The following is a 25,623-nucleotide window of genomic DNA, read 5'->3' as shown; positions in this document are numbered from 1 at the left end:
AATTTTTCCCCCTAAGATAATTTTATGTCTTTTTGGCTCGGTGAATATTTATAAAAATAGCCATGCTAAGTCTTTATGAATCCCACACATGTACGCTCATATGCAGCTTGACAGCACTGTATTGCCTTTATTCAGAGTGGCATATTCTTTATGCGGAATGGCATATTTTGACGTCGCATATTCCAAAGCCATAGAGAAATACTTTCATTGGGCATATTCAAATCAAATCAAATTTTATTGCTTTTGACCAATGGTCATTGCACATTGGGCATATTGTTGTTGGATCAATGACCAGGAATCCTGTGTCTTGACATATAACAGACACTGAAAGTGGATGCAGAAGAAGCCCTTAGGTTTGGGCAGTTCTTATTTTGCAGACTAGAGTTGAATGGGAAATCTGTTCTAGCTGAGCATAAGTGTCCTTACAGTATTAGTGCATCTGATCCCTAATATAAGTCAGATTCAAACATACTTTCACACATGACATGCATGCTTTCTCCTACAACAGTGCCTCCTAATAGGTTGCCCATGAAAACCTACTGGGTGACCTTGGACAAGTTACACTCTCTCAGCCTCAGAGGATGGCAATGGGAAACCCCCTCTGAAGAAACCTCCCAAGAAAACCCTGTGATAGGTTCGTCTAAGGATCAAGTCCAAAATGATTTGAAGGTACACTACACACACACACACACACACACACACACACACAGAAAATGATGAGGCCATGTGCTCTCAGAGAGATTGAACCTCTGGAGCTCAGAGGATTCTCCAAAGATTTTTGGAAGGGTAGGCAACAACTACAAGGATGGTCCAATCCATCAACTCTTAGCAATATATGTAACAGGTACCAATTTAAAGTCTCAGCTTTGACAGTTTGTATGTAGTCTGCTCCAGCAGGTTGCAGAGCTACCTAAGTAGGGTGCAGCTGAGAGGATGACGCCATTGGGATGGAATGGTCTGAAAGCATCTTACCCCAGCATGCAAATTAATTTATTTCCTGCTGATGAGCTTCATTGCCATACTTGTTTGTTTTTTGTAGAGCAATTTAAATGTGTCTATAGGGGAATAAACAACGTAGTGGTTTAAGTAATAAACTGGCGAAACCATGGCAAACTCTTGATTAATACCCACTTTATTCGAAAGTAAAGTAAAATGAAATGGTTACATAGCCTAATCTCAGGCAATAGGATTAAGTGCAGGAGATAAGAAACTGGGATGCAAAGGAGAGTGTCATTGTTTCTGTAGTAATCACAGTGTGGAAACCCATGCACACTCCTTTTCACAGTGTTTCCCAAAACACATAAAGTTCTTCTTATATAACACATAAGGGCCAAATGAGATAGGCTGAGACATGTCTGCCGAAATAAAGGAGCACTCAAAATATGTGTACTGAAGGAAGTAGAACTGTTGTAAGCCATTCTGCTGCACTTTTCTCCAGGCCAGGTCCATTCCAGAAAGAAAGCTGGATGATGAAGGGGTGGAGTAATACATCAATCAAAGTTGGGACAGGTTTAGTCCCCCTTCCACCAAATACCTTTTATCAAAAGTAGGATTCCCATTTCCACTCCCACCCAAGTGATATATAATGCACAATGTAAAAGCGACGAAGGAAAATAGAAAAATGTCGCTGTCCCAGTTATATCTAGCTTAGTACTTAGCAACTAAGTTTTTCAAAGTATTATTCCAGTATTACTAATGTGGAAGCTACTACTGCAATGTGTTCTGTTTATGCGCTCCAGTACTATCAGAAATCCTAAATAAAGTGGCACGACTTTAAATCTGATTTATTATTTATTTATTCTCTCTTACCTTTCTTTTGGTGTGGGACCATATGTTAGCCTAATATAAGTTAAAAGAAAATAAAACTAAAACCAGTCATAATATTTTTTTAATTACAAACTATCCTGGGAAACAAACAACTCTCTGGGGGGAAAACAGAACTGATTTAAAACAATTTAAAAGTGTTAGAAAGATAACAATGGATGCAAGTCTACAACTCATCAATCCTCCATTAAAAGATTCTTCCACAGGAAACAGTTAAGAGCTAAAAAGCATGCATAAACAAAAAGATATTTGTGTGTTGGCAGAAGGAGTGCAGAGAGGGGCCCAGCCAAGCCTGAAGTGGGAGGGAGTTTCATACCCCAGGAGCAGCCACCAAGGAGGCCCTCTCCAAAAGATGTCTTCCCAAGTCAGTGCTGCCTCTCCAATGACTCCAGTGCTCTCCAAGATAATATTGAAAGAGCTTGACTTTGCTTGCATATTATGTAAAAAGTATGGTCTCCAATATGCACAAAGGGTTTCATCCACTCCCCAAAATGCCATGTGGGAGCTCAAGCAAAGTGTAAAAGGCAAATCGGAGCCAAGTTCCATGGTATGTTTAAATAGCAAAAGAGTCTGAGTGGTGTAGTGGTTTGAGTGTTGGACTGTGACTCTGGAGACCAGGGTTTGATTGCCAGGATGGCCATAAAACCCACTGGGTGACCCTGGGCAAGTCACATGCTCTCAGCCTCAAAGGAAGGCAATGGCAACCCTCATCTGAAGAAATCTTGCTAAGAAAACCCCATGATAACTTCATTTTAGGGTCGCCATAAGTCAGAAATGGCTCAAAGGCACACAACAACAGTTTATAGATGGTAATACACTTATCATATGCTGTTGCCAAACACTTTTTAAATTAATAATCACTGTATTAGATTATGGTTTTAGCTGTACAGGACATCATAGTGATTTGAAACATGGCCCTGAGTTTGAAAGATGGCATCTTGGGGATGAGCCAGTGTGGTATAGTGGTTTGAGTGTCGGACTAGGACATGTGGAGACCAGGATTCAAATTCAAATCCCACTCAACCATGGAATCCCACTGGGTAACCCTTGGGCAAGTCACACTCTCTCAGTCTTAAGAGGTCATCTGAATAAATCTTTACAAGAAAACCCTATGATATGGTTACCATGAATAGGAGTCAGCTGGAAGGCACCTAGCAACAACAGATCTTGGGGACATTGTATAAAGACTTGAGGAATCCAATTGATTTGGCCTGGTAGTCTAATCAACAGCTCAATTCCAGCGTCTCCTTATTAAATTAGACAAGGTCTGCATCTACACTGCAGAAATAATGCAGTTTGATACAACTTTAACTGTCATGGCTCACTGCTGTGGAACTCTAGGATTTGTAGTTTTGTAAGATATTCAGCCTTCTCTGTCAGAGAGCTCTAGTGCTACAACAAACTACAAATCCTAAGATTCCATAGGATGGAATCATGAAAGTTAAAGCAGCCAAACTCTGCATCCCCAAACTGGTAGGTGGATTTTAATACAGATCATAGGGTGCCTTTCATGCTGTGGCATCTGCATGTGATGTGGGTTTTTGCTTGACTTTTCTCCATTTTGGGAAGGTGTGTGTGTGTGTGTGTGTGTATGTGTGTGCATTTAGACCATCCAGACAATCTATTTCCACATCAGCTGTGCTCCTTGAAATTAAAAGTTAGTACTGATGGGAAGCCAAGCATCTGCAGTGCCCCATGCCTCTCAAAACATTTTGCAAATGTTTTTCTGTTAAGTGCAGCTCTCTAACAGGCTTTTGGGTACCTCTTGTCCCTTTCAGTTTCTGCATGAAGCTCCCACTCTTTTAAACCCCTGTAGAGTGATAAGTCTATTTTTCAAACTATCTTACACAGCAGCACAGGTTTGCTTCGGTGTTTGCTAGGGTAAACACTTATAGTATGAAGACCAGAAAAATGTTCCTAAATACTTAAACATATTAGTTAGCTTTCACAGTGGCAGGCCCCTGTCCCTTGGGCCATGCTTGCCAGAATTTGGACACGCTACACACACACACACTCTTAAAGCTTTCCACATTTACTAGAGCAAACACAGGTGTGCCCCATTATGCCTCTGTCTTGCAGTAGATTTATCTTGCAGTACATTTCTGGTGAGTCAGCATGGGCTGTCAAGTAGCATCGTAATGTGCTATTTCCATCCTTTTTGTCAAACTGCAGCCAACTAGCAGAAACTACCACTGAAAATTTGAGTAGCCTCTGAGGTCCCCTCAGGGAAAAGAACAGCAGTGCTGTAGCCTGGGGGAAATAAAGGTATAGATAACCAGGGTACCCTTGGGGGAGGGAATGCAGCCTTAAATATTTTAAAATCCGGTTCATAAACATAGTTAACTGAAAGAAAAATTCACTTAAATCAATTATGGTTCGAGCCCTGACTAAGGGTAATCAGGATTAGGAATTGTGATTTCTTTCCCCCCTTTCAGTTATTTCTTCCTGAGCAAGCAACTCTTTGTTTTCTTGAGATATCTGAAGGACACCCAACTTGCTTTTCTAAAAGTGCTGAATGTTTTGAAGCAGAGTATACCAGGCTCTTTTTCTGCACTGTGTTGTCATCTGAAGCATAATAACGGTGTTTCCATTGCCACCCACAGCTGACTCCTCAGTTCACTCAGCACCTGAACAACAAAATCAGAGAGCTTCTCCAACAGATGGAAAGGGGGCTCAAATCTGCAGACCCCAGGGATTGCACTGGCTACACTGGCTGGGCAGGTAGGACAGCAGATCTGCAAAAATGTGTGAATTTAATACATCTGCCATTCAGCTAAACCACATGCAAAGATCTAGATCGGTGATGGGGAATTTGTGGTCCTCCAGATGTTGTTGGGCTGCATCATCCTCTAGTTCTATGAAAGAACTAGAAAAGATTCTAAAATGCAAAGATATATAACTGAGCACAAAAGTCAGAATCGTGCAAGCCATTGTTTTCCCTATTACCATGTATAGATGTCGGAGCTGGACAGTAAAGAAAGGAGGAAAATCAAATCATTTCAGATGTGGTGCTGGAGAAGAGTGCTGAGGATACCATGGGCAGCTAAAAAGAAAAACAAATGGGTCCTAGAGCAGATCAAGCTAGAAATCTTCTTGGAAGCCAAGATGGCAAAACTGAGGCTGTTGTATTTCAAACACATCATGAGAAGGCACGACTCATTGGAAAAAACAATAATGCTAGGAAAGTGGAGGCAAGTAGAGCCAAAGGAAGGCCACATGCTAGATGGATGGACTCTATTAGGGAGGTCACAGGTATGAGTTTGCAGGAAGTAAGCAGAGCAGTAAAAGACAGGGAATCTTGGAGATGTCTCACCCACAGGATTGCCATGGTCAAGATCAACTTGAGGTCAGTTAACAACAAAAACAACAACAATACCATCCTTTAATATTGGGCAGAGGAGAGTTGCAATCCAACAACTGCCAGAGAGTCACACATTCGCCATCCTTGATCTAGGTAATGGTTAGAGGACACAGGGTCTTGTTATGTTCTTGGTCTCATTGATGCCTGGACAGGCATTGCTCTGGAAGACTCCATGTATTTTATTAAAGGATTTATATTCTATGCTTCACCAGGTTCCCAGGAATAGTAAGTTGTATTGAGCTTCTAAAAGGTACTGTAGAATATCATTATAAATCTTGGGCAGGATTTCCTCATTTTACAGATGTACCTGCTCAGAAATGCTGCTTGGCTTTGCTCAGAGTGCACAGCACTTGTCCTCCAGAAAGTAGATTTCCTTGGTGCATTTAAAACAGATATGGGTTGAATTCTGTTATATGTTCTACTTGAGAGAAACAAAACTACCAAGAATTGTCTTGGCCAGTCTAGTCAACTTTTGTACACGGAATGGGGTTACACTTTTGCTCTTTGCTATAGGCAACAAAATTCCTTGTGCTGAACATGAACATAACAAATAGATTGTCTCTGGCCTAAAAACATAAGATATTCTTATCTCCATTTTCATAGAATCATAGAATTGGAAGAAACCACAAGTGCCATCCAGTCCCCTGCCATACAGTAATACACAGTCAAAGCACGCCCTGTGACAGATGGACATCCAGCCTCTATTTAAAGACCTCCAAGGAAGGAGTCTCCACCACTCTCTGTGGAAGTGTGTTCCACTGTCAAACTTACCGACAGGGAGTTCTTTCTAAATTGTAGACAGTTAGCTAAAACCTCATAAATAAATTTATATGGATGAAAATATTGTTAGTCCTTCTATTTGAAATCATTTTTAAACATCTGTCTCTTAATTAGCTGGTCATCCTTTTTTCTTTAAATCAGTCAAAAGGAATTTAAATTAGACAGACCTGGCCTCTAAAACATCATAGGGTGAAATGAATTCGAGGAGTCTGTGCAAAGTTAACAAAACGTACCTATGTATAGAGCTAATTCTGAAGGCAGAATTTTTAGAATGGAATAGGTCTTCGTTATTTTATTTATTTATTTATTTATTTAGAAAAAAGCCCGTAGAATGATTGCTACACCTGTTGCATCTCCTGTAAGGGTATTGTTTGCCTAGCAGAACTAGAATTCAACCTCAACCTATTTATGTGGGGCAGAAATGTGTCTAAATGTTGCCTTTTTTTTATTCTTTCCTTATCAGTTCCAGGTTTTACAAGCTTGTCTTACATGACTGGAAAATGAGACTAAGTCCCTGAAGGATTTCTTTGGGTCACAGCCAGAGAAATGGGATGTGCGGCTATTACAGGACTTGCCTCCTTCTCCCCTCCCCTCCCCTCTATATCCTAGCTTGCTTAATTTATTCAGTGTGTTTCAGGTTAGAAGAAATTAATCGGGCCAATGCAACAGCATTCCATCTTAATTGCTTCTGCAGGAAAGGCTTGTTGAGCATCTCCTCATGTAGATAATCTCCTGGCAATCTGAAATCAATTGCCACTCATGTGGCAGCTAATAAGAGAAATTGGGAAGGAATGGTCACAGCTCTTTCCCTCGCAATTCCATTACAAGGCTGAAGGATCATAGTAAAGTTTTGGTGTCTGCTGGTGTTGAGTTTTGGAAGTGTGTTTTCTTCTGGCTTAGTCTTTCATTATACTTGCACTGTTGTCAGCACCAGGCATTTGGGTGCCTTGTCCTCACATGCTGTCAGCCATAACTACAGAAGATTCATATTACCATCCTTTGTGCAGATAGGCATGCCTCACCATTTGCAAGTATCTTCTCCCACACTCTGATGATGGAGGTGTAAAGCAGTACCAACTTCTGCGTCTGTTAGCTTCTCAGTCTTGTTGTGTCCTGCATGCTGGAAAAGTCCTGTTACCTTCTTGTTAAGTGTTCAGGTCTTAGCTGAAGGGAGAATCTGTCACTAAGAAGAACCAATGATAGTAGCCTTGGCTTTTGGCTTACTGAGTCTGTCCACCCTCCTTAGGATCTTAACCAGTAAAGGAGGAAGCTATGTGTTTAAGCTGTGTGTTGCAGAAATACACATGACACGCACCAGTTAAGATTGCTGTTGAGAATAAAAAAACCCAAGAAAAACTAGGACCAAAATTGTATCTGCTTTCCTTTTTTCAGGAAGGCCTGGTTTTCTTTAGTCATCTGTTTCTCTGTTACCTCTTTTCTTTGGCGCTAATTTCCTTCACTCTTCCCCTTTCTCAAGTTTCTTTTAGTCCCAGAGAAGAAAGATAAGAGGCTCTTGTAAGAACTGAGCTGTAGTCTACTAAGAACATCTGCTCTCATATCTTTCTTTTAATTAAGATGCTTGAAACATCTAAGGCCTCAAACTATGCTGACTCTAAGAAGGTAGTTGTAAAAAGATCCATGTCTGATCCTTTCTTTTTGTTGGCTGCAGTAAAACAAGCTGTATTACCTTGTATTATCATAGCTTTCTTCAAAGATCAGGAATTATTAGACTAGATGACTTTTTGTATATAAAGCAGCAAACTGAAGATTTACTTTAGGGAAGAAACCCAAATATGAAACATCAGGAATAAACTCTTCTAAAACACAGCTTCATAGCCTGAAAAAAACCCCAAAACCCCAAATATTTACATACAAAATTGTTTCTTCTGCATGGTTTGCTGCCAAAATAAGATCAAAGGTTGCAAATCCTATTTGCAGTGCACCTTAAATGATATGCTTGGTGTCTTGTATTAAGTGGTGATTTTTATCTGTTGCTCTTTTCTCTTGGCAAAATATTAAATTAAAGCTGGAACTTGCTGTGTTTCACTAAATTATTGTGTACTGTACCTCCTTTTATATATGCTACTTTTGACTTAAACCAGTTAGTAAGCTTCTGCTCAAAGGGGGCAGAGGCACATTTGGGTAAGTCCTCTTTTGACGCTATTACTGTGGGGAAAATCCAACGTAGTTCTTTTTGTGTGCATGCTGCATAGATCTATGCCAAAACAAGAGAACAAGGGTGTTTAAATACATAGGATAGAAAAAATCAAGTCCCTAAACATAATTATTGGGACTGCTAAGGCAGTATGTAATGTCTTATCAACTAAATCAGGCACAATTAAAATTCACAAAGTTTGACTGTAGTCACGATTGACTGACTCTTGTGCAGCTTGCAGTGCCATCTGTAGAATCATAAAATCTGAGCCTTCGTTTTAAAATAGAGTTTTTAGCCTTTGTGCTTTTCAAAGAAAAGCCCAAAAGGTTTCAGCTGCTGACTCTGAAAACAGGAGAAAATTGAGGTGAATATATTATTTATTTCATTTTTATGTGCAAGGTTCAGTTTTAAAACAGGAAAGCCCAAAAATTAGCTGGACAATATCACTGTGCACATGTATAACAAATAACCAAAATGTCTATGCATATATTCCCATACAAAAAACAACAACAAACAAGCAACCTGGGAAAGGAAACACACTGTTCTCTTAAGAAAAGTCAAGCACAATACCTTATGCGCTGCTGGAGGCTGAATAACTTTATGGATGTTATGCAAGGCATTAGTTATTACACGGTTAAAACCTGCTAACCAGAGTTTCTGGGCAGTGTACCAACTTCATTTATTAGGTGTGTGAACATTTTCAGTCTTTTCTGTGGGTCCCTCTTTCTATTCCCCTGCCTTTACACATCTCCTTTCTCCCCATTTTCCTCTGTGTCCCAATCCACATCCCTAATCTTTATTCTTATATTCTTAGAAAACCCAAGATGCATGCTTGTAGACTTGTATGGAGCTGTTCTGGTTACCTTTTTCAAAACCTTTTAAGACAGAAGGAAGAGAGTGTTCTTCACAGCTGATGATCAGTCACACAGAGCCCAGGACATAAACACCACTCCAGTATAACTGCTTCTTTTAAAGTGTTGGGAAGGTTCACTGAGATTGTGGCCCAGTCTTTACTTATAAGGAAGTGTAGACTTATCACACTCTCTTCTCTCAGTCTCTTTAAAGTGCCAGGAAATGTGATTGCAGCATCACCATAGCACTTGCTTTGGCTGGGAAAAGTGATTTGAATACAGATATATTTGCTCAAGAGCAATTCTCACACTTCCTGTGCAAGCAGTTATCATCTTCTGTGGACCTCTGGTCTGTTTACACACTCCAGCATGGCAGTGTGTGTATTAACCAAGTGCTAGGGAAATGCTGCCATCTACAATAAGGCTTTCTCTGCATAAAAATAGTTTCAGGTACACATCTCTTGAAGATGTGGCTGATGCTAACATGCCTCTGCACTGCCCTCATTGGAAATGCTAAAACTGTAAATGCCTAGAGAATGGACAAGGTTATTAACTTCAGCAGGAAATGGAAATTTGCCCTTAATATACATGCAGAATTGAATTGTCTGTGGTGTGAAGCTTTGGAGATTACCCATGCAAAATGAGAAAATGATCTAAATTTAAAACTCCCCCCAGTACAGTGGAAAGTAATTTTGAAGGCTGCTCCGATTTCTTTCATTCTTTTAACTGCATTGAAATCTGCCAACACTGACTCTATTAATTTAGCCTTAAATACAGAGACCTGTGTCGTCTTAGAAATGGTTAATGAGATGGAAATGCACTGAAGGGATAAAATGAGAAATCTGGAAATGATGCAGGCCACTGGGTTCCATGATCTTCTTTGAGGGTGCCCCCAGACCACACATCTTTTCAATGATGTCTTTGGATCAGTTTTCCAGCAGACAATGCTTTGTCTACTGTGACAGACATTTTGAATAAAGTTATGCTAATGGCCTTTCGACTGAACATAATGTACGCTCCAGCTATCTCTATTTACGAAGGATCGTCCCTATTTTCTAATACTCACCCCAGGTAAATCAACGTTCCTGTCTGGGCTTTGGGGAATATTTTAAGAATCCCTATTGAATGATACCATGAATTGTGAGCTACATTTCCTGTGGCTGATTCCTGATGGCAGGGGAGAGAACTGGATACGGTGTTTCTTTCTCATTAATTAGGATGAGGAAGATAACTTTCCCAAAGCCTATCCAGTCCATAACAAGAGACAGGATTTGAATTTAGATCTGTCTTTCCTCTTGCGCCAAACTGATACGATAAAGCCACCATACTGGAACTATAAAGCCAGTGAAATCTTGAAGGGTTTTGATAATCCTATGATTGTTTTGTCATACATTCAGCTCATGATTGAGCCAAATGTTAGTACTGAACCCATTTTTGGCACAATTAAACTTAGTGTCGACATTACAGTTTAAATCTCAGGCCATAGTTCCTGCTACCGTTAACTTTTCCTGTATGGCTATTGCCATATTCATGGCTCACAAGAAGGGCTGTTAGCTGAAAAAACAGACTGCCAAAATAAAGCTGCTTCAGGTCTTCTTGGAAGTATGCTATTTAAATGATGCATGCATCCTAAGAATCTGGAAGCTGCACCAAAACTGCCCTCCAGTGCTTAGGAATGGAGTGTGGCTTTGGCGCGACCTCCGGACTCTTAGGACGCATGCATCATTTAAATAGCATACCTCCAAAGAGACCCGAAGCAGCTTTATTTTGGCAGTCTGTAACAGGCCAGAGAAATCCTGCACTTTTGAGTTTTATCACATATAATTTTGTATGGCACTTTCATTATTTTTTGTAGTATATGAAAATAACAGTGATTTTATTTCTGAAATGTAACCTTGAAGTCAAGGTCACCCAGCAGTTTGACGGCTGAAGCTGAAATTGGAAAGTGAGGATCGTCTCAGAATCAATGTTTGTAAAGGGGTAAAAGTCTGGTGTTTAAAGAAACATCTCAGAACCAATGTTTGTAAAGTGGTAAAAGTCTGATATTTAGAGAAACAAAGTCAAGCATCCCGTTGGGCATGCCTATGTTTCTTGGGTGTGCCTGAGTTTCTCTCTGTAGCCCAGTTCTTGTTTGTAAAGTCTCCACGAGGATTTATAATGATATATTTTTAATTTGTCTGATTGTTTAATGGTGTTTTAACTTTTGTATTTTGTGGATTTTAACAATTTTTTTATTGTTGTAAGCTGCCTTGAGTCCCAATCTGGGGAAAGGGAGGGAAATAAATAACAACAACAACAACAAAACAACAACAATTTAAATAAGTTGTAAAATATCAATATGAATGGTCTTTTTCTTTTCCTAAATCTCTTTGCAGGCATTGCTTTGCTATACTTGCACCTGTATGATGTATATGGCGACTCATCCTACCTTCAGATGGCTCACGAGTATGTAAAGAAGAGCCTTAGCTGCCTGACCAAGCGATCCATCACCTTTTTATGTGGGGATGCTGGACCTTTGGCAGTGGCTGCTGTAGTGTACCGCAAGCTGCACAGTGACAAACAAGCAGAAGATTGCATTGCTCGGTAATGTCTCCAGAATATGCGAGCTTTTTGTACTATAAATTTAGCCGTGTGAACTCATTGGGGGACATCCACAGATGGAACATGTTCCATCAGAGAAATCTGGAGGGGAGGTGGTCTTTCCTTCCCTCTGCACTCCCCATTCACCCCATCCCTCAGGACCTCCTCCAAAAGCCTCTGTAGTCAGTTCTTGGGTTGCAAGGAGAGCTGCAGGGAGGAGAAGAAAGATTAGTTGAGCTGGTGCTGCAGCATCCATGTGGTGTTGGATTTAGGCCAGCATCTCATCCATGGTAGGCATGGTGAATATCTGGAAAGAAGACAAAGAGGCCACTATAATGCTGTTTTCAAGGGAGCGCAGGCATTTGTAGGCAATGCGGCATTCTGTTGTGTCAGCTTGGAAGGAACCCAATATACTCTGTTGCCTGTGTAGCTGATGCTCATCTAAGCTTATTTGTGGTGTGGAGAGCCGTATTTTTAAAAACACTTTTGAGTTTTATATTTGTATAAATGTATACTTGTAAAATATAATTTATTTATGAAACTATAAAATATAATTTACAGTTTCAGTGTATAACTGAATATACACTCAAAATGTATAGTTTATATTTATCAAATGCAATTTATTCATGGAAATATAAAATGTAATTTATAGTTTCCAGTGTATAACTGAATGTATACTCAGTTGTAAAATATCTTTCAAAGTCCCCATTTTTAAAAACTGTATGGCCAATTCTGGGATGGGCTGAGCTAAGCATTGCAAAAATTGTGTTTTGTTTTGTTGTTTTTAAATCATATCCATGCCTAAAGTGTCTTTGGTATCTTTGTCCATTTGGTTAGATATAGATACTGCATAGATCTATTCATTCACTACTTTTATATATTGCCTTTCTGACAATATATTCAGAGTAGTTTATGATTGGAGAATCAGTGTGGTGTAGTGGTGTGAGAGTTGAACTAGGACTTTGGGAGACCTGGGTTTGAATCCTTCCTCAGCCATGGAAATGTACTGGGTCACCTTGAACCAATCACCCCCTTTCCACCTTATAGGAAGGAAATAAATCTTACCAAGAAAACCCCATGATAGGGTTGGTATAAGGTGGATTTGACAGTAACTACAGTTCAAGTATCCCTTATCTGAAAGGCTTGGGACCAGAAGTGTGTTGATTTTTTTTTTTTTTGGGGGGGGGGGATATTGGCATATATAGATAATGAGACATTCTGGAAATGGGACCCAAATATGTACACAAATTCATTTATGTTTCATATATACCTTACACACATAGCCTGAAGATAATTTTATACAGTATTTTTAAAAATATTGTGCATGAAACCAGTCTATGTAGATTGAACCATCAGAATGCAATGGTGTCACTCTCCCAGCCAGCCATGAAAAGGACATTTGGATTTTGCACATTTTGGATTTTCAGATTCTATACAATGAAAAACAAATGTATGGTTTAAAATAATGGCACACTCTCTAGCAGACATAATAGGGTATAGAAAGAAAGCGGGGGGGGGGGGGGGGGGTTGGAAGGTAAAGGAAAATGAACACATTTAGAGTCACCAGTTGTCATATAACACCACAAAACTGTTACAGTGATTGGGTGGAATGAGTATAATTCAAAGAGGAATAATGTAAATTGTAGTTGGTGTCAGCCAAGCTGCTAAGATGGACCTTCCTGTGCTTCCCTCTTCCTCTAGCTGCTCATGTGCTTTGAACTCCTTATCCTTTTAGTATACACAATTGGGATGCTGTGCAATTGGCTGTGATTATGTGCATGTGGTTTCAACTAACCACAATTTTAATTTATCCTCTCTGAACTGGGCTCATACCAGATGGACCATAAGTATACAAACATGAGCTTTTGTAATGTGCTGCAAGGCTAGGCCACAGCCCACCAAATACAACTGCTGCACTTTCATTTTACTTGCATAAAAGGGTTTGCCTAAGAATCACTGGTAAAAATAGAAGATGCATAGTAGCTATACTTCATTGATTGTGTTCCTGCCTTTTACAAAAATCAATTCATTTTATAAATAAAACGTTCCTGAACATCCCTTTGAATTGATTTCGAATTGGGCAACGTATTGTGAACCTTCTTTATGTATTTCCCACATTCATATTTCCTGTTTTACAGTTATCCACATACATTTAAATATTTCCCAGTGTATAATTTATTTATCCATATTTTTTTAAAACAGGAACTCCAGCTTCCCCTGTTTATTTTTGTCTGCAATAAAGTATATTCAGTCTGTCATCTTGTAATACCACATCTTAATATCAGCAAGAACATCAGAAGGCACTTTGCATATTGTTGTGCTCATGTGAATCTAGCTTTTTACAAAAAGCATGAGCCTGATATTACTGAAGCAATCTCATTCTTTGTTTCATTTTGGAAATCATTCCTTTGTTCCTTCCCCTCTATCTCTCTTCTACAATCTAAGTCAGCCTAATCTCATGCTGCCATCTAATGGGTATTGTGAGCATACAGCACTGACAGAGGTAAAAATTTCTGAGGCCTAAACCATCTTGGTCTGGCACTTACAATACGAATCTTTAAAGTCTCGTAAGAAAGAAAAAAAATCATTGAACAAACTGGTCTATCTTCTTTTGACATCTGTTTGTTAACATTCACATAAATATATTTTATCCAGTGTGTATTTGTTACCTCTTATCCCATTCCAGTCTCTCTAACTTTCCAGTGTTGGAGAGTAATAAATTGTATTTATTACAATTGTGAAAACTGCTGTTATGGCCTCAATTTTAAATCTCTTTTTCTAATCAAAGCATGTCTAGTTCTCTGTCTCAGGAATTGAAAACGTCTGGTTGGATTTCAACCTCCATAATCTTTCTCCATTGACAGTGCTGGCTATGTGTGATGAAATTACAGCACAATATTTGGATGGCCATAAAATTCCTGCACAACTACTCTGTCTCTTTCCAATATGAGTTGTCAGTTTTCTACTACTTTTAATCATTTCATCTCTGAAGCTTCATGGTGTATTACCTTAATATGTTATAAATCAAGCAATTGAGTCACTCTAAGTATCACCTAAAGTTTTAGACATTCATCTTAAACGTTATCTTTATCTTATGAACATTATTTACCATTTTGACTACCTTGCTTTGTTCTTTCTCTTTCTCTCAGTTGTTCAGAGTTATATTCAATTACATCCAGCTTTCACGCTGCTTCCAGTTTGACTGGTTTGACTTAGCAGCTACCGGATTTACCAACATTTTGGGATTTTTAAAAACAACTATTTTCATCAAAATGCAATTTTAAGTAAGATGTCAATAGAAAAATGCATGCATGAGACAGAAGGTGTTCAGTATCTTACAAAACATCCCAGTGGTATGTTCATTTTTGTGTGGAGTATGCTTGTATGAATGAATGCCACAGGGACCTACTTCTTCCCACTTCTCACTCATTCCCATGCTATTTTACAAATTTTTCAAAAGTGTGGTTCTTTTCCCATAGGTGTTCTCCCTCCCCATACAGCTGTAGCTGAGAGCTGTCCTTGCAGTATTCTGTTTAAAATTGTTAAACTTATAGCAAAGCTACCTCCTCATTTAAGGTCTCCACATTGCTGTCTCTTTGAAACAGGGTTGGGGAGTGGGATCACATCTGTCCTTCAGCACTTGAAGAAAACTGAAAGTAACGTGGTTTTCTTTTGTGGCTCTGTTTTGTTTTTGGCTCTCTTATGAATTGCGCAGTCATGACTATGCAGACAGTACCAATTTAATTGTCTCCAAGTGGATCAGATCCCAAATTTATTAGTTAGCTGAAGGTTAGATAGCATACTCTAGCATTTCACAGTTCTTGGTTCAGGATAGAAACCCACAAATTGAAAAACACGCCTATCACTGAATTTGTAGCACATTTTTTAGAAGTCGCACATGGCTCATATACGTGTTTCTGTTTCAAGCTTGTTACACCTGCCCAAACTTGACCCGCGAGTTCCTGATGAGATGCTGTATGGACGCATGGGGTACTTGTATGCTTTGCTCTTTGTGAATAAACATTTTGGAGAGGAAAAGATCCCACAGAACTATATCCAACAGGTACTGTGCCAGTTTTTTTCATGTATACTGAACTACTGTGGTTATCCATCCTCAGTGTCCTTTAGTTTGCTACACAGTGTACTAGTGAGCATGTAAAATGGAGAGTGTGAGCCAAAGTGTTTCAGCCATGAGCTTGCTGGTCAGCCTTAATGCCACATGCCATACCTTTATGCTTCTGCCCACTTAATGAACATATGAACTTCCCTTACATAGGAGTGGTAGGAATCACTGAGCTAAAATCTGTGCAAGACTCAAGTGCACTATGGATATGCATACATTTTAAAAATTACACTAAACATCCTTCACACCTTTGAAGGGGAATGCATAACACAGCATTTCCTGTTCTAGCCAGCGAGTAGCTTGCATGTGATGAGGGCGCCTGAAAGACCGGTATGTACCGGGCCATAGACTGGTTAAAAGGAGTATGTAACTCCTTTGTCACCAAAGTTTATTTCTGGAACAAATCAAGGTGCTAGTTATGATCCATAAAGATGTATATGGATCATGTCCTGGCTAGCTGAAGGAACATATTTATATCTTCTTGTATGAACCTACCTAGGCTCTTAGATCTTCAGAGGGGGCATTTATTTCAGTTTTACCACTTTCCCATGCAGATTTTTGGTTTATTCTTTGTAAGCCACCTTAAGTCCCAGTGTTGAGAAAAAAGATGGATTATAAACTAATGTTATTGTTGTTTCTGATCTCTGCCTCCTGCTTTGCAGGTCTGTGAGGCAGTTCTGGCATCTGGTGAGAGCCTGGCTAAAAGGCGGAACTTCACAGCAAAGAGCCCACTGATGTATGAGTGGTACCAGGAATACTATGTAGGAGCAGCCCATGGCCTGGCAGGGATTTATTACTATCTCATGCAGGTGAGGAGCTGAACTGGGAAGGCTCCATTCTGACTCAGCTGCGAGGGTGGGAGGTCTCATGTCTGTTTCTTAGCTGAACATGAAGGTGGCACAAATCCTTCAATATGACCGTATGCATCACATGAGTATTTGCATATCCAAACTAGATGTTGTGGTATATTCTAGGAATTGATATCTTGTCTTTCAGATAGGTTCTGGTTATAACTCCAAACCAAAAAGTGCAATAAAAATCTTTTAAAACAGGTTTAGAATAAAACAGCAAAAGCCAGCATCTAAAATGAACTGCAGAATAACTTTGCTATTTAGACTAAAAAGCTTGGGCAGGAAGGAGGGCAGGAATGAAAAGGGTTTCTCATGGTGCCAAAATGGCATAAATTTAGGCAAGAGGCAAGCAAGGGAAAGAGATTAAACTTAAGCATTAGGAAAAACATCCTGATGGTGAGAGCTGTTCAATGGTGGGATATGCTGCCTCTGTTGTGGAGTCTCCTTCTTTGGAGGTTTTAAACAGGGGCTGGATGGCCACCTGCTTTGACTGTGCAGTCCTGCATGGCAGGGGGTTCAACTGGATGGCCCTTGTGGTCTCTTCCAACTTTGTGATTCTAAGTTTGGGGACAGAATTCCACAACTGATGCAAGACTATTGGAAAGACACTTTCACAGTTAGCAGGAGGTCTTGAGGAAGGGCCTCTGAGTGGGGTACCAGACATATGAGGAGAAAGACTATCCTACAGCTATTGTGGTCCCAAGCAAACCAGCACCAGGGCTCAAAATGGGCTGGATGTTGATGAAATTGGCAAAGGACTGGTTTATTGAGATCATAATATCCTTCCAGTTAGCAACATTATGCCTGTGTTTGCATTGACTGCAGTTAGCTCAGCCTCATGTATGATACATTGGAGTAGTCTGATCTGGTACCAAAGCATTCATAACTGGAAGCAAGGTATTTCTGGTCAAGATGGGTTATACACACCATCCTAAGATTAAGACAATAATCCTCAGAAGCAACTGTACCTTAAGTGCCAAATTTGGCTCAAAGAACACCCTTTGGCCTGTTACAGACAGCCAAAATAAAGCTGCTTTGAGTCACAGTGGAGGTATGGTGTTTCAATGATGGACTGGAACATGGCTTTGGTGTGGCTTCTGATCTCTTAGGACGCATGCATCATTGAAACACCATACCTCCACTGTGACTCGAAGCAGCTTTATTTTGGCTGTCTGTAACAGGCCTTAGTCTTTTAACCTGTTATTTCATTTGAACTGGAATGGATGAACATCACTCATTTCAGCGGATAAACCATTCACTACCAGTGCATCTCTCTTGTCTGGATTTGGTTTCTTTATTGGCTCTCATTTCCAGATAATTCGGTGTTCTTCCAGGTTCAACACTCACGCTACTTTAAGACCAAGTTAACACCAGGTCTAGTTACTTCCTGGCTGTGGAATAGATGAATCCCATATTTCTAGCCATTCTGCAATATCCATTCTATAGTTCTGTAACAATCTTCACTAAAGTTTCCTTTTCCAGAATACACTATGCCAAATTACAGGTGATACTGAGTTTCCTCCAGTCACTTTAGAGGTACTTGCAATTATATATGATAGACAGGAAGATGCAACATACAGAATGGATCAGAGTACCTGAAATACCTGCTTTAGAATTTTCAGATGCTCTGCTCAATATACAGCCATTTTCTAGAGTGAGGTTCTTGACACCAAAGAGCAGGAACTCCTTGGTTGTGGCATGTCCACACTCTCTGTTCACCAGGTTCCCCTGCTGCTGACATCTTAGAAATTTGTTTGAGAATTTATTTTTAGCCTTCCGATGCTACTGTTCTGAATTTCTAGTGCTAAATTCTGAATTTCTAGTGAATTTCTAGAAATTCTGAATTTCTAAAATATTGTTTTACTTGTTGGCTTTGTTAGGTACCTTACACATCCCTGTAATTAACAAGTCATGTATAAATATTTTTGAGAAGTAGGCATATGGTACATGCAAACTATATTTCAACATCTTTAATGTATGGAGCAGCCTGGTATTGTCTGAAGGCTGAAGGAGTTGGGAAAGAAGTGGCATCTTTGATATCTTTATAACCAGTCCCAATTGTTGAGCAAAGTATCAGTTTATCACTGTTGTATAGAGTGTCTATGTATTTCTCTCTCTCAGCCAGGCCTTGGTGTAAGTCAAGCAAAGCTGCATAACATGGTCAAGCCAAGCGTGGATTATGTCTGCCAGCTCAAGTTCCCATCTGGTAATTACCCTCCTTGTATTGGAGACAACAGAGACCTGCTTGTTCATTGGTGCCATGGTGCACCTGGTGTTATCTACATGCTCCTTCAGGCCTATAAGGTAGGTGGCTCACCAAAGACAGAGGTGAGTAGCCCCAGCAAAGAAAACTAGGCAACACTTATCCGTCCCTACAAGGAGGTTATAATATTTAAATATCCGCCCCAGCTAAAATGGAAATTAGACTTTTACAAATGATTCCCAAAGATGTCCCCGTCATGCATCCTGAGTGTGGGACATTCTTATTGCTCAGAGAATTGGCCATGTGTCCTGTTCTGTGGCAGCTGACTAATGGTGACAGCCCATTGTGACTTAAATAATGGCAGTGCTCCTTCCATTTATCACTCCAAAAATCTTTGAAGGTAAATGGCAAAGTCATTGTGTTCTTGTCCAAGTGAGGGAGAGAGGCCACTCCTTGATAAAAGAGCTAATTACCAAAAGTATGCCTGAGACTTCTCTGTCCCAACCTTTGCTGATGCAAGGGACAGTTGTTAATACAGCAGGGCTTCTTCTCCCTACAGGTATTTGGGGAACAGAAGTACCTCAGCGATGCCTTGCAGTGTGCTGAAGTGATATGGCAGTGGGGGTTGCTGAAGAAAGGTTACGGTCTGTGTCATGGTACAGCTGGCAATGCATATGCCTTCCTGACTCTCTACAACTTCACTCAAGACATGAAATATCTTTACAGAGCTTGCAAGGTGAGAAATAGCTGAGAGGGAGAGAGAAGCACACATTAAGAAAGGCAAGAAGAACTTTGTGTGAAATGTGCAGAACAGGCTTTATTTTCTGATAAGTCATTTAAGTCATTAAAATAAATATTGGGTACAAATTTTTGATTATTGCAAGTGGCAGATGACTAATAATAATAATAATAATAATAATAATAATAGAAAAAGTGAAATGTGAATAATAATAAGAACAAAAATAACATCAACAATAATAGTTGTTATTGTTGTCACATGGCCTTTCCCCCCAAACTGGGACTCAAGGCATCTTACAAAATTAAATATTACAATATAATTAATAAACTTATTAGCCATATTGAAACAATTTAAAACATACTCTTAAAAAAATTAAACAGCTAAAACAGTACAGTTGTAAACAATACAGTATGCTCTTACAGCCCTTTCCTTAAAAGCCTTAATTTTAAAAAAGAAAAAGTGGCTGCAGGTGGAAGGACAGCAAGAAGGAGGCATTCTAGCCTCTCTAGGACAGTAATTCCAAAATTTAGGGGCTTCCTCTCAGAGGTTCCTTGCAAGCTCCTCCCAACCAAACCTATGAAGGTAGTGAGCCTGAAAGGGGAGCCTCTCCTATGGAATCCAGAGTCTGAGTTGGCCCATACAGAAAGCTATGGATCAAAGCCATAATACTTTTTTCTCTTCAAAATCAAGAACGTTTGGGACTTTCTAGGGATGGTTTTAGGGTTTTTTCCTGTTTTTTTTTTTTTTATTATTATTATTTTGGGGTGATCTCCCGAGTTTTAAATAACATTGGGAAAGTTGCCTACTTTTATGTTGCCAAATTTCCATTCAGCATCTCTGTTAATATGTCATTCACATACAGATCATGGGGATTAAAATGGATTATCTTTTTTCTTGGACTGTTGGCACCATGTCACAGCAGTAGTGATAGTGTCTGGACACTCATTGTTTGATGACTTCCAGAGTTATTTTATTTGTAGATATTTCTGTGACAAGCCAGCAGCTGAGGAAATTGTTATACAGCTTGAACCTCTTCAGTATCACCTTACCCCTCAGATTTTCTCAGTTTGTCCTGAAAGTTTGAAGCTGAGGAATGAACTACCCTTAAAATATTTCTTAATGAAATGGAACACAGCTAATAGTGGATGATAAAGAATGGTGATCTGTGGATCTATAGGTAAATTTCCTTAGGAAGTCTTCTCATAATGTGTCCAACAATTTTGTTTCATTTTTCCCTTGTTTAGTTTGCAGAATGGTGTTTGAGTTATGGACAGCATGGATGTCGAACGCCAGATACTCCATTTTCTCTCTTTGAAGGTAATCTCTGTTTTGCTTTCTCCTCGTTGATGTGTTGTTGAAGAATATGAATGTTCCTCTTGGGCAACAAATGAGTAATAATGGAAAGGTGGAATACGTTTTCCTAGCTGAAAATTCTGCACCAGCTCCTGAGAATGGAAAAGAAACATGCAGAGGGGCTGGTCACATCAGTTGCAGAACTGTAATTCAGGATGGTTCTTCATACAAAACACTGTAGAACAGGTATAAGCAAAATGTGGCCATTAGGACGTTATTGGACTGCAACTCCCAGCAGCCATAGCCAGCTTGTTCTGAAGCGAGAAATGCTGGGTGTTGCAGTCCAACAGACACTGAAGGGTTGTATGATTGCCAGCCCTGCTATAGAGCAAGAACATCTGTCAACCTTAGTTGCGGCAGGCCCAGCTTCATTTCCTCCACTGCTTTAGGCTGAAGCATCCCTCAGAGATTCATTTGACTCTTCAATTCACACTCATGCAGAGCTGAAATAAGCAGGGGAAGGCAGATGTAAACATTTGTTCTTCTCCTGAGTATTAATCTGACACGGTTAGATTAGGTTTGTCTTCCAATCCATTTCTCTTACTATACCACAAATGCTACCACATTATAAAACACATAGACTCTCAGCTATCTTTCCTGTAACATCCCTTATGGCGCCCACACTGCAGATTTGAAAGAGAGTGTTTTTTCTAAAGGCCATGTTTAGTGAGTTCATAGCAGAAGGGTGGCACAAGACAGGGATTGTTTTACAGTTAACTCTTAGCCACTCTGTTACATTGCCCTTTATTAGAGTTTTCTGTAAACATCCTCCTGTCTTGAGCAGCAGCTTGACTTTTTGTTTGCTTTTATTCATCTATGGCCAGGTTAAGGGGAAGACTACAGAAAGAGAATTTGCCAGATCCATGTTGTCTGCTATTCTTAGTCCATGGAGATAACTATATAGTCATCTTTTGCTGTACACTGTTTCTATTTTCTGCCTTCTCTCTCTTAGGAATGGCTGGAACGATATATTTTCTTGCTGACCTTCTGGTACCAACCAAGGCCAAGTTCCCAGCTTTTGAACTATAAATTTCATACCAACAGTTACTGGCATGAAGCTTGTTGCACCTCACCTTTCAAGTGAAATGGGCCATCATCTCATGTCTTAGTTAGCAAAGCCAAATCTTTGGAGTTCTCATTGTTTTACATTAGTTTCTGGTTTTATTGTACCATTAAAAGTGAGTAGCCTCTGTTTTATTTCTAAGGGTTGTTTAAGGTTACAGGAGAGGTGGGAATCACATGACCCTCTAGGTAGTGTTGGATTGCAAATTCCAGCATCCTGATACCTAGCAAAATTATCAGTGAGATTTGCAGCACTATCTGGAGGGTCTCAGAATTTCTGTTCATGGTGTACAGAAGAAGAAACGGGCTCTTCTCACAGGGAAATGTACTATATTTTGTTGGAGCATTTAAAAAAAATCTCAAGAGTATTGCTATTTTATGTATCTGAATTTGAGGGATGAAAAGTATGTGTTTTTGTTTTTTTCTTCTATTAAATACCGCTTTGTCAATTTTTGTTAGTGCTGCCACTTTCATAGCTCTGGTTTGGTTAATTTGGGGGAAAGGAGTGGAAGGTACAAAGGCGAAATAAATGGGAGTCCGGTTGTTTTGGCTTTATTTAGTAGTAGCTATAGAACATATTCACCTTAGGAAACTTATAGATCTCAACAGAATGCTTCCCTCGTTGTCTCTTCAAAAGACTGCAACAGCCACTTTGACAGGAATGTACCAAAGTCTTATCTTAATCTCTAATCGTCTTGCTTTCTATGCAAAAGTTCCACTGAACTAGTGCTTGCTTCAGCAACTGGACTAAGCAAGCTTCTCACACTTGAACTACTGTGTTTCTTGAACAAATACTCCAAGCTCTGTGGCAACCCATATGCAACAAGCCTATGGGGCATCCTGACTTATCACCCTGTGCTCTTTTATCTGCAAAACAGCTGCATCCTCCCTAGCACAGCAGTGTACTGTGGGATGTTGTGGTAAATGGCTATCCATCATTCCCTGTTTGTCAGCAGCCTGATGTTAACTTAACCCAGGCTGCAGATGTTCTGAATATGACCGAAAACTTGAACATATCCTTCTCATGCCTGTTTATACAGGCACCAGACATGATTCAGGACAAGTTAGTTAGTTATATCCAGACCTAAATGGCCTTGGCAACTGACTGCTCTGCTCCTTTATTACCAGAAGGCACTATTAGTTTTGCAGTTTCCCCAATCCCATTTCAGCAGAAGTGACTTTAGATTTTCCAGTGTTTTTTTTATAATGAGCAGCTACAAAAAGGACACTGCTACCAGAATGTAAACCATGTCTTTTAGACAGCAACATTAAACACTGAGTATATGCTGTATGAGGCAGGCACTATGAAAGTGTTGCAGTGTCATTGACAAAATATTTCAGCATTCATTGTTTGGACGATTAACGTGAAGCCCTTGAAATACAGTGTGGCTAATCTACCTTACCAAATGTTATGATTGTAGCAATTAAACCTGCTTTGGACAAATACTTGGTTTTACTTTTTTTATTTCCTCTGCACTATACATGTGGTCAATAAACATCAGTGTTGCTTTGAGGGATAGAGAATGCAAGGGTTAACATCCAGGGTGAGAATGTGCTGTGTAAATTAATCCTGCAGTGTGTTGGTTTGCATCTCACCTTTAAACATAAAAGGTCATTATTTCCAAAGTATGAAGTGGAACTTGCCTAGAAAGACACAGAAAATTGCTAAGGGGAGTGGTTCCCTCTTCTGTCCCAGTATGAGCCTTGGTGAGATATACTTTCATCATCTTCAAATGCAGTTGTTCCAGGGTAAGTAAATAGTGCTTTCAGTGTTTTGGAGGGTGGGGATGGACACATCCTTGGGTCTCTTTCATGATGTCTCACAATGTGAACAAGCACTGCTAGTTCATACTTCTCTTCAGTTACCACATGGTGTAGTGCTTTGAACACTGGAGTATGACTCTTGAGACCAGAGTTCGAACACTGTCTCAACCATATAAACTGACTGGGTGACCTTGGGCAAGTCACATTCTGTCAGCCTCAGAGGATGGCAATGGCAAAGCCCCTTTGAAGAAAGTTGCCAAGAAAACCCCATGATAGGGTCATCACCTTCTTTAGCCAGAGAAGATAACTGTAGGCCTATACAGACAGGCCAAAATAAAGCTGCTTCGGGTCACTTTGGAAGTATGCTGTTTAAATGATGCATGCGTCCTAAGAGGCCAGAAGCCGTGCCAAAGCCATGCTCCAGTCCTAAGGACTGGAGTGCAGCTTTGGCGCAGCTTCTGACCTGTTTGGACGCATGCATCATTTAAACAGCATACCTCCAAAAAAGACCTGAAGCAGCTTTATTTTGGCTTGTCTGTACAGGCCCTATATCTGCTTTTTACAGTCTGTGCCATACTTTATCATTAGGACTCTTTTTTTTAATTAAGATGAAGCTACAACTACTCTCATACAAAACCATTTGTGTCAGCATGCATTTTAAATATGTTTGAAAATGGCAGGTAGAAATAGTACGTAGCTTTTAAGCTGTGAGTGCTTAATGCAGTACTTAGTGAGATATAAAACATTCTGTGTCAACAGACTACCAATTAATAAACAAGAAAAGGCAAAATAAAATTTGTATTTTAGTTTCAATCATAAAACTAGTAAATTTGAAACACACCTTGGATTTACAGCTCTCCATTAAGGTGTCAAACCTTTTACAGGCTAATAGCATGATGTTTGGGATAAATTATTCTTTCTCTGAGTTGCTGCATTTGTTATTTGTTATAGATTTAGTGTACCATTAAATGGTGTCCCATGTTAAAATATTTGCTGGAATAATTATAGGAAAGAGAGGCTTCCCCTCCAGCAGGTGGCAGTGAAGTTCAATGGCTTTTAAGTTATAGGCAACCTCTAGAATGCTGATCAAGAACGATGTAAATTGGTAAAGCTGCTAGATTCCAGTTCTCATTGTCCATTATAGTAAAAATTGGCATATAGCACCTCCTGCAAAGTTCTTCAGACATGTGACAATGAAGCCATTTGTCTTTCAATGATCCTGTCCCTTTCAGAATGTCAAAGCTCCCTGGTTTTGGTTTTTTACTGCTGTCATTCTTTAAAACAAATCTTCCTGTTTCTCTGTGTTTAGGGACAGTCTGGCATAAAGAAAATTTTTAAAAGTCAAAAGTGAAGCTTTTGATTGAAGGACAGGAAAATCTGCTCCATTTCTGTGTAACAGTTTGAAAGGTTCTGAAACAGGACAGTGGGGATGGAGGAAGAGCAGAAGGCACTATTGTTTTTGCCAGTAGAAGTCCTTCATAGGTAGGTGGAAAACACAACTGGAGTTCACAATGTACATTCATAAAGTTGTATAGCTGCTGATGCTGAAAAGCATCATTCCTCAAAACGTGGGCTCCTGGTGGCTGCTGGAATGTGCAAGGAGTTCAGTCATTTGAGAGACTTATGTAGGAACACCAGCCACTCCTAGTGGGATGTGGCACTCTTTTGGAGACTTTGGCCATTATCACACTGATATTTAGAGTGAGATTCTTCTTGTCTTATGTTACAGTAGCCAAGGGGAAGCCCACCCTCCCAATGTGTGTGTTGTGTGACTTCACATTGTTTCTGACCTACAGAGACCCTAAGGCAAACCTATCATGGGGTTTGCTTGGCAAGATTTGTTCAGAGGAGGTTTGCCATTGCCTTCCCCTGAGGTTGAGGAGTTTATCACGTGGGAGGGAAGCAGCCAAATCCCATGCAAAAATGGGGTTTATATCCAGGAAAATCCCAAAAGTAAAAAGCAGTGTGATTTTCCCC

General features: G+C 39.8%; 1 protein-coding gene across 2 annotated transcripts in view; it reads left to right on the top strand.

The window, feature by feature from the left end:
- The window catches only part of LANCL1 (LanC like glutathione S-transferase 1), a 34,495-nt gene extending 11,169 nt beyond the window's left edge, over positions 1-23,326 (top strand). For both annotated transcript variants that reach the window (XM_089477877.1, XM_089477876.1), the window contains exons 3-10: positions 4,428-4,545; positions 11,347-11,554; positions 15,479-15,614; positions 16,337-16,483; positions 18,647-18,829; positions 19,288-19,464; positions 20,712-20,784; positions 21,773-23,326. In XM_089477877.1, the coding sequence (XP_089334003.1) occupies positions 4,428-4,545; positions 11,347-11,554; positions 15,479-15,614; positions 16,337-16,483; positions 18,647-18,829; positions 19,288-19,464; positions 20,712-20,784; positions 21,773-21,849 (1,119 nt within the window). In that variant the 3' untranslated portion in view covers positions 21,850-23,326. The remainder of the gene's footprint in view (positions 1-4,427; positions 4,546-11,346; positions 11,555-15,478; positions 15,615-16,336; positions 16,484-18,646; positions 18,830-19,287; positions 19,465-20,711; positions 20,785-21,772) is intronic.
- Positions 23,327-25,623: the final 2,297 nt, after the last annotated feature.

The sequence above is a fragment of the Sceloporus occidentalis genome, unplaced genomic scaffold, assembly GCF_023333645.1.
Source record: "Sceloporus occidentalis isolate IW3139 unplaced genomic scaffold, rSceOcc1.0.p SCAF_12, whole genome shotgun sequence".
Taxonomy (NCBI): Eukaryota; Metazoa; Chordata; class Lepidosauria; order Squamata; family Phrynosomatidae; genus Sceloporus; species Sceloporus occidentalis.
Note: the sequence above shows the minus strand (reverse complement) of the source record. Positions and strands in the feature narration are given on the sequence as shown.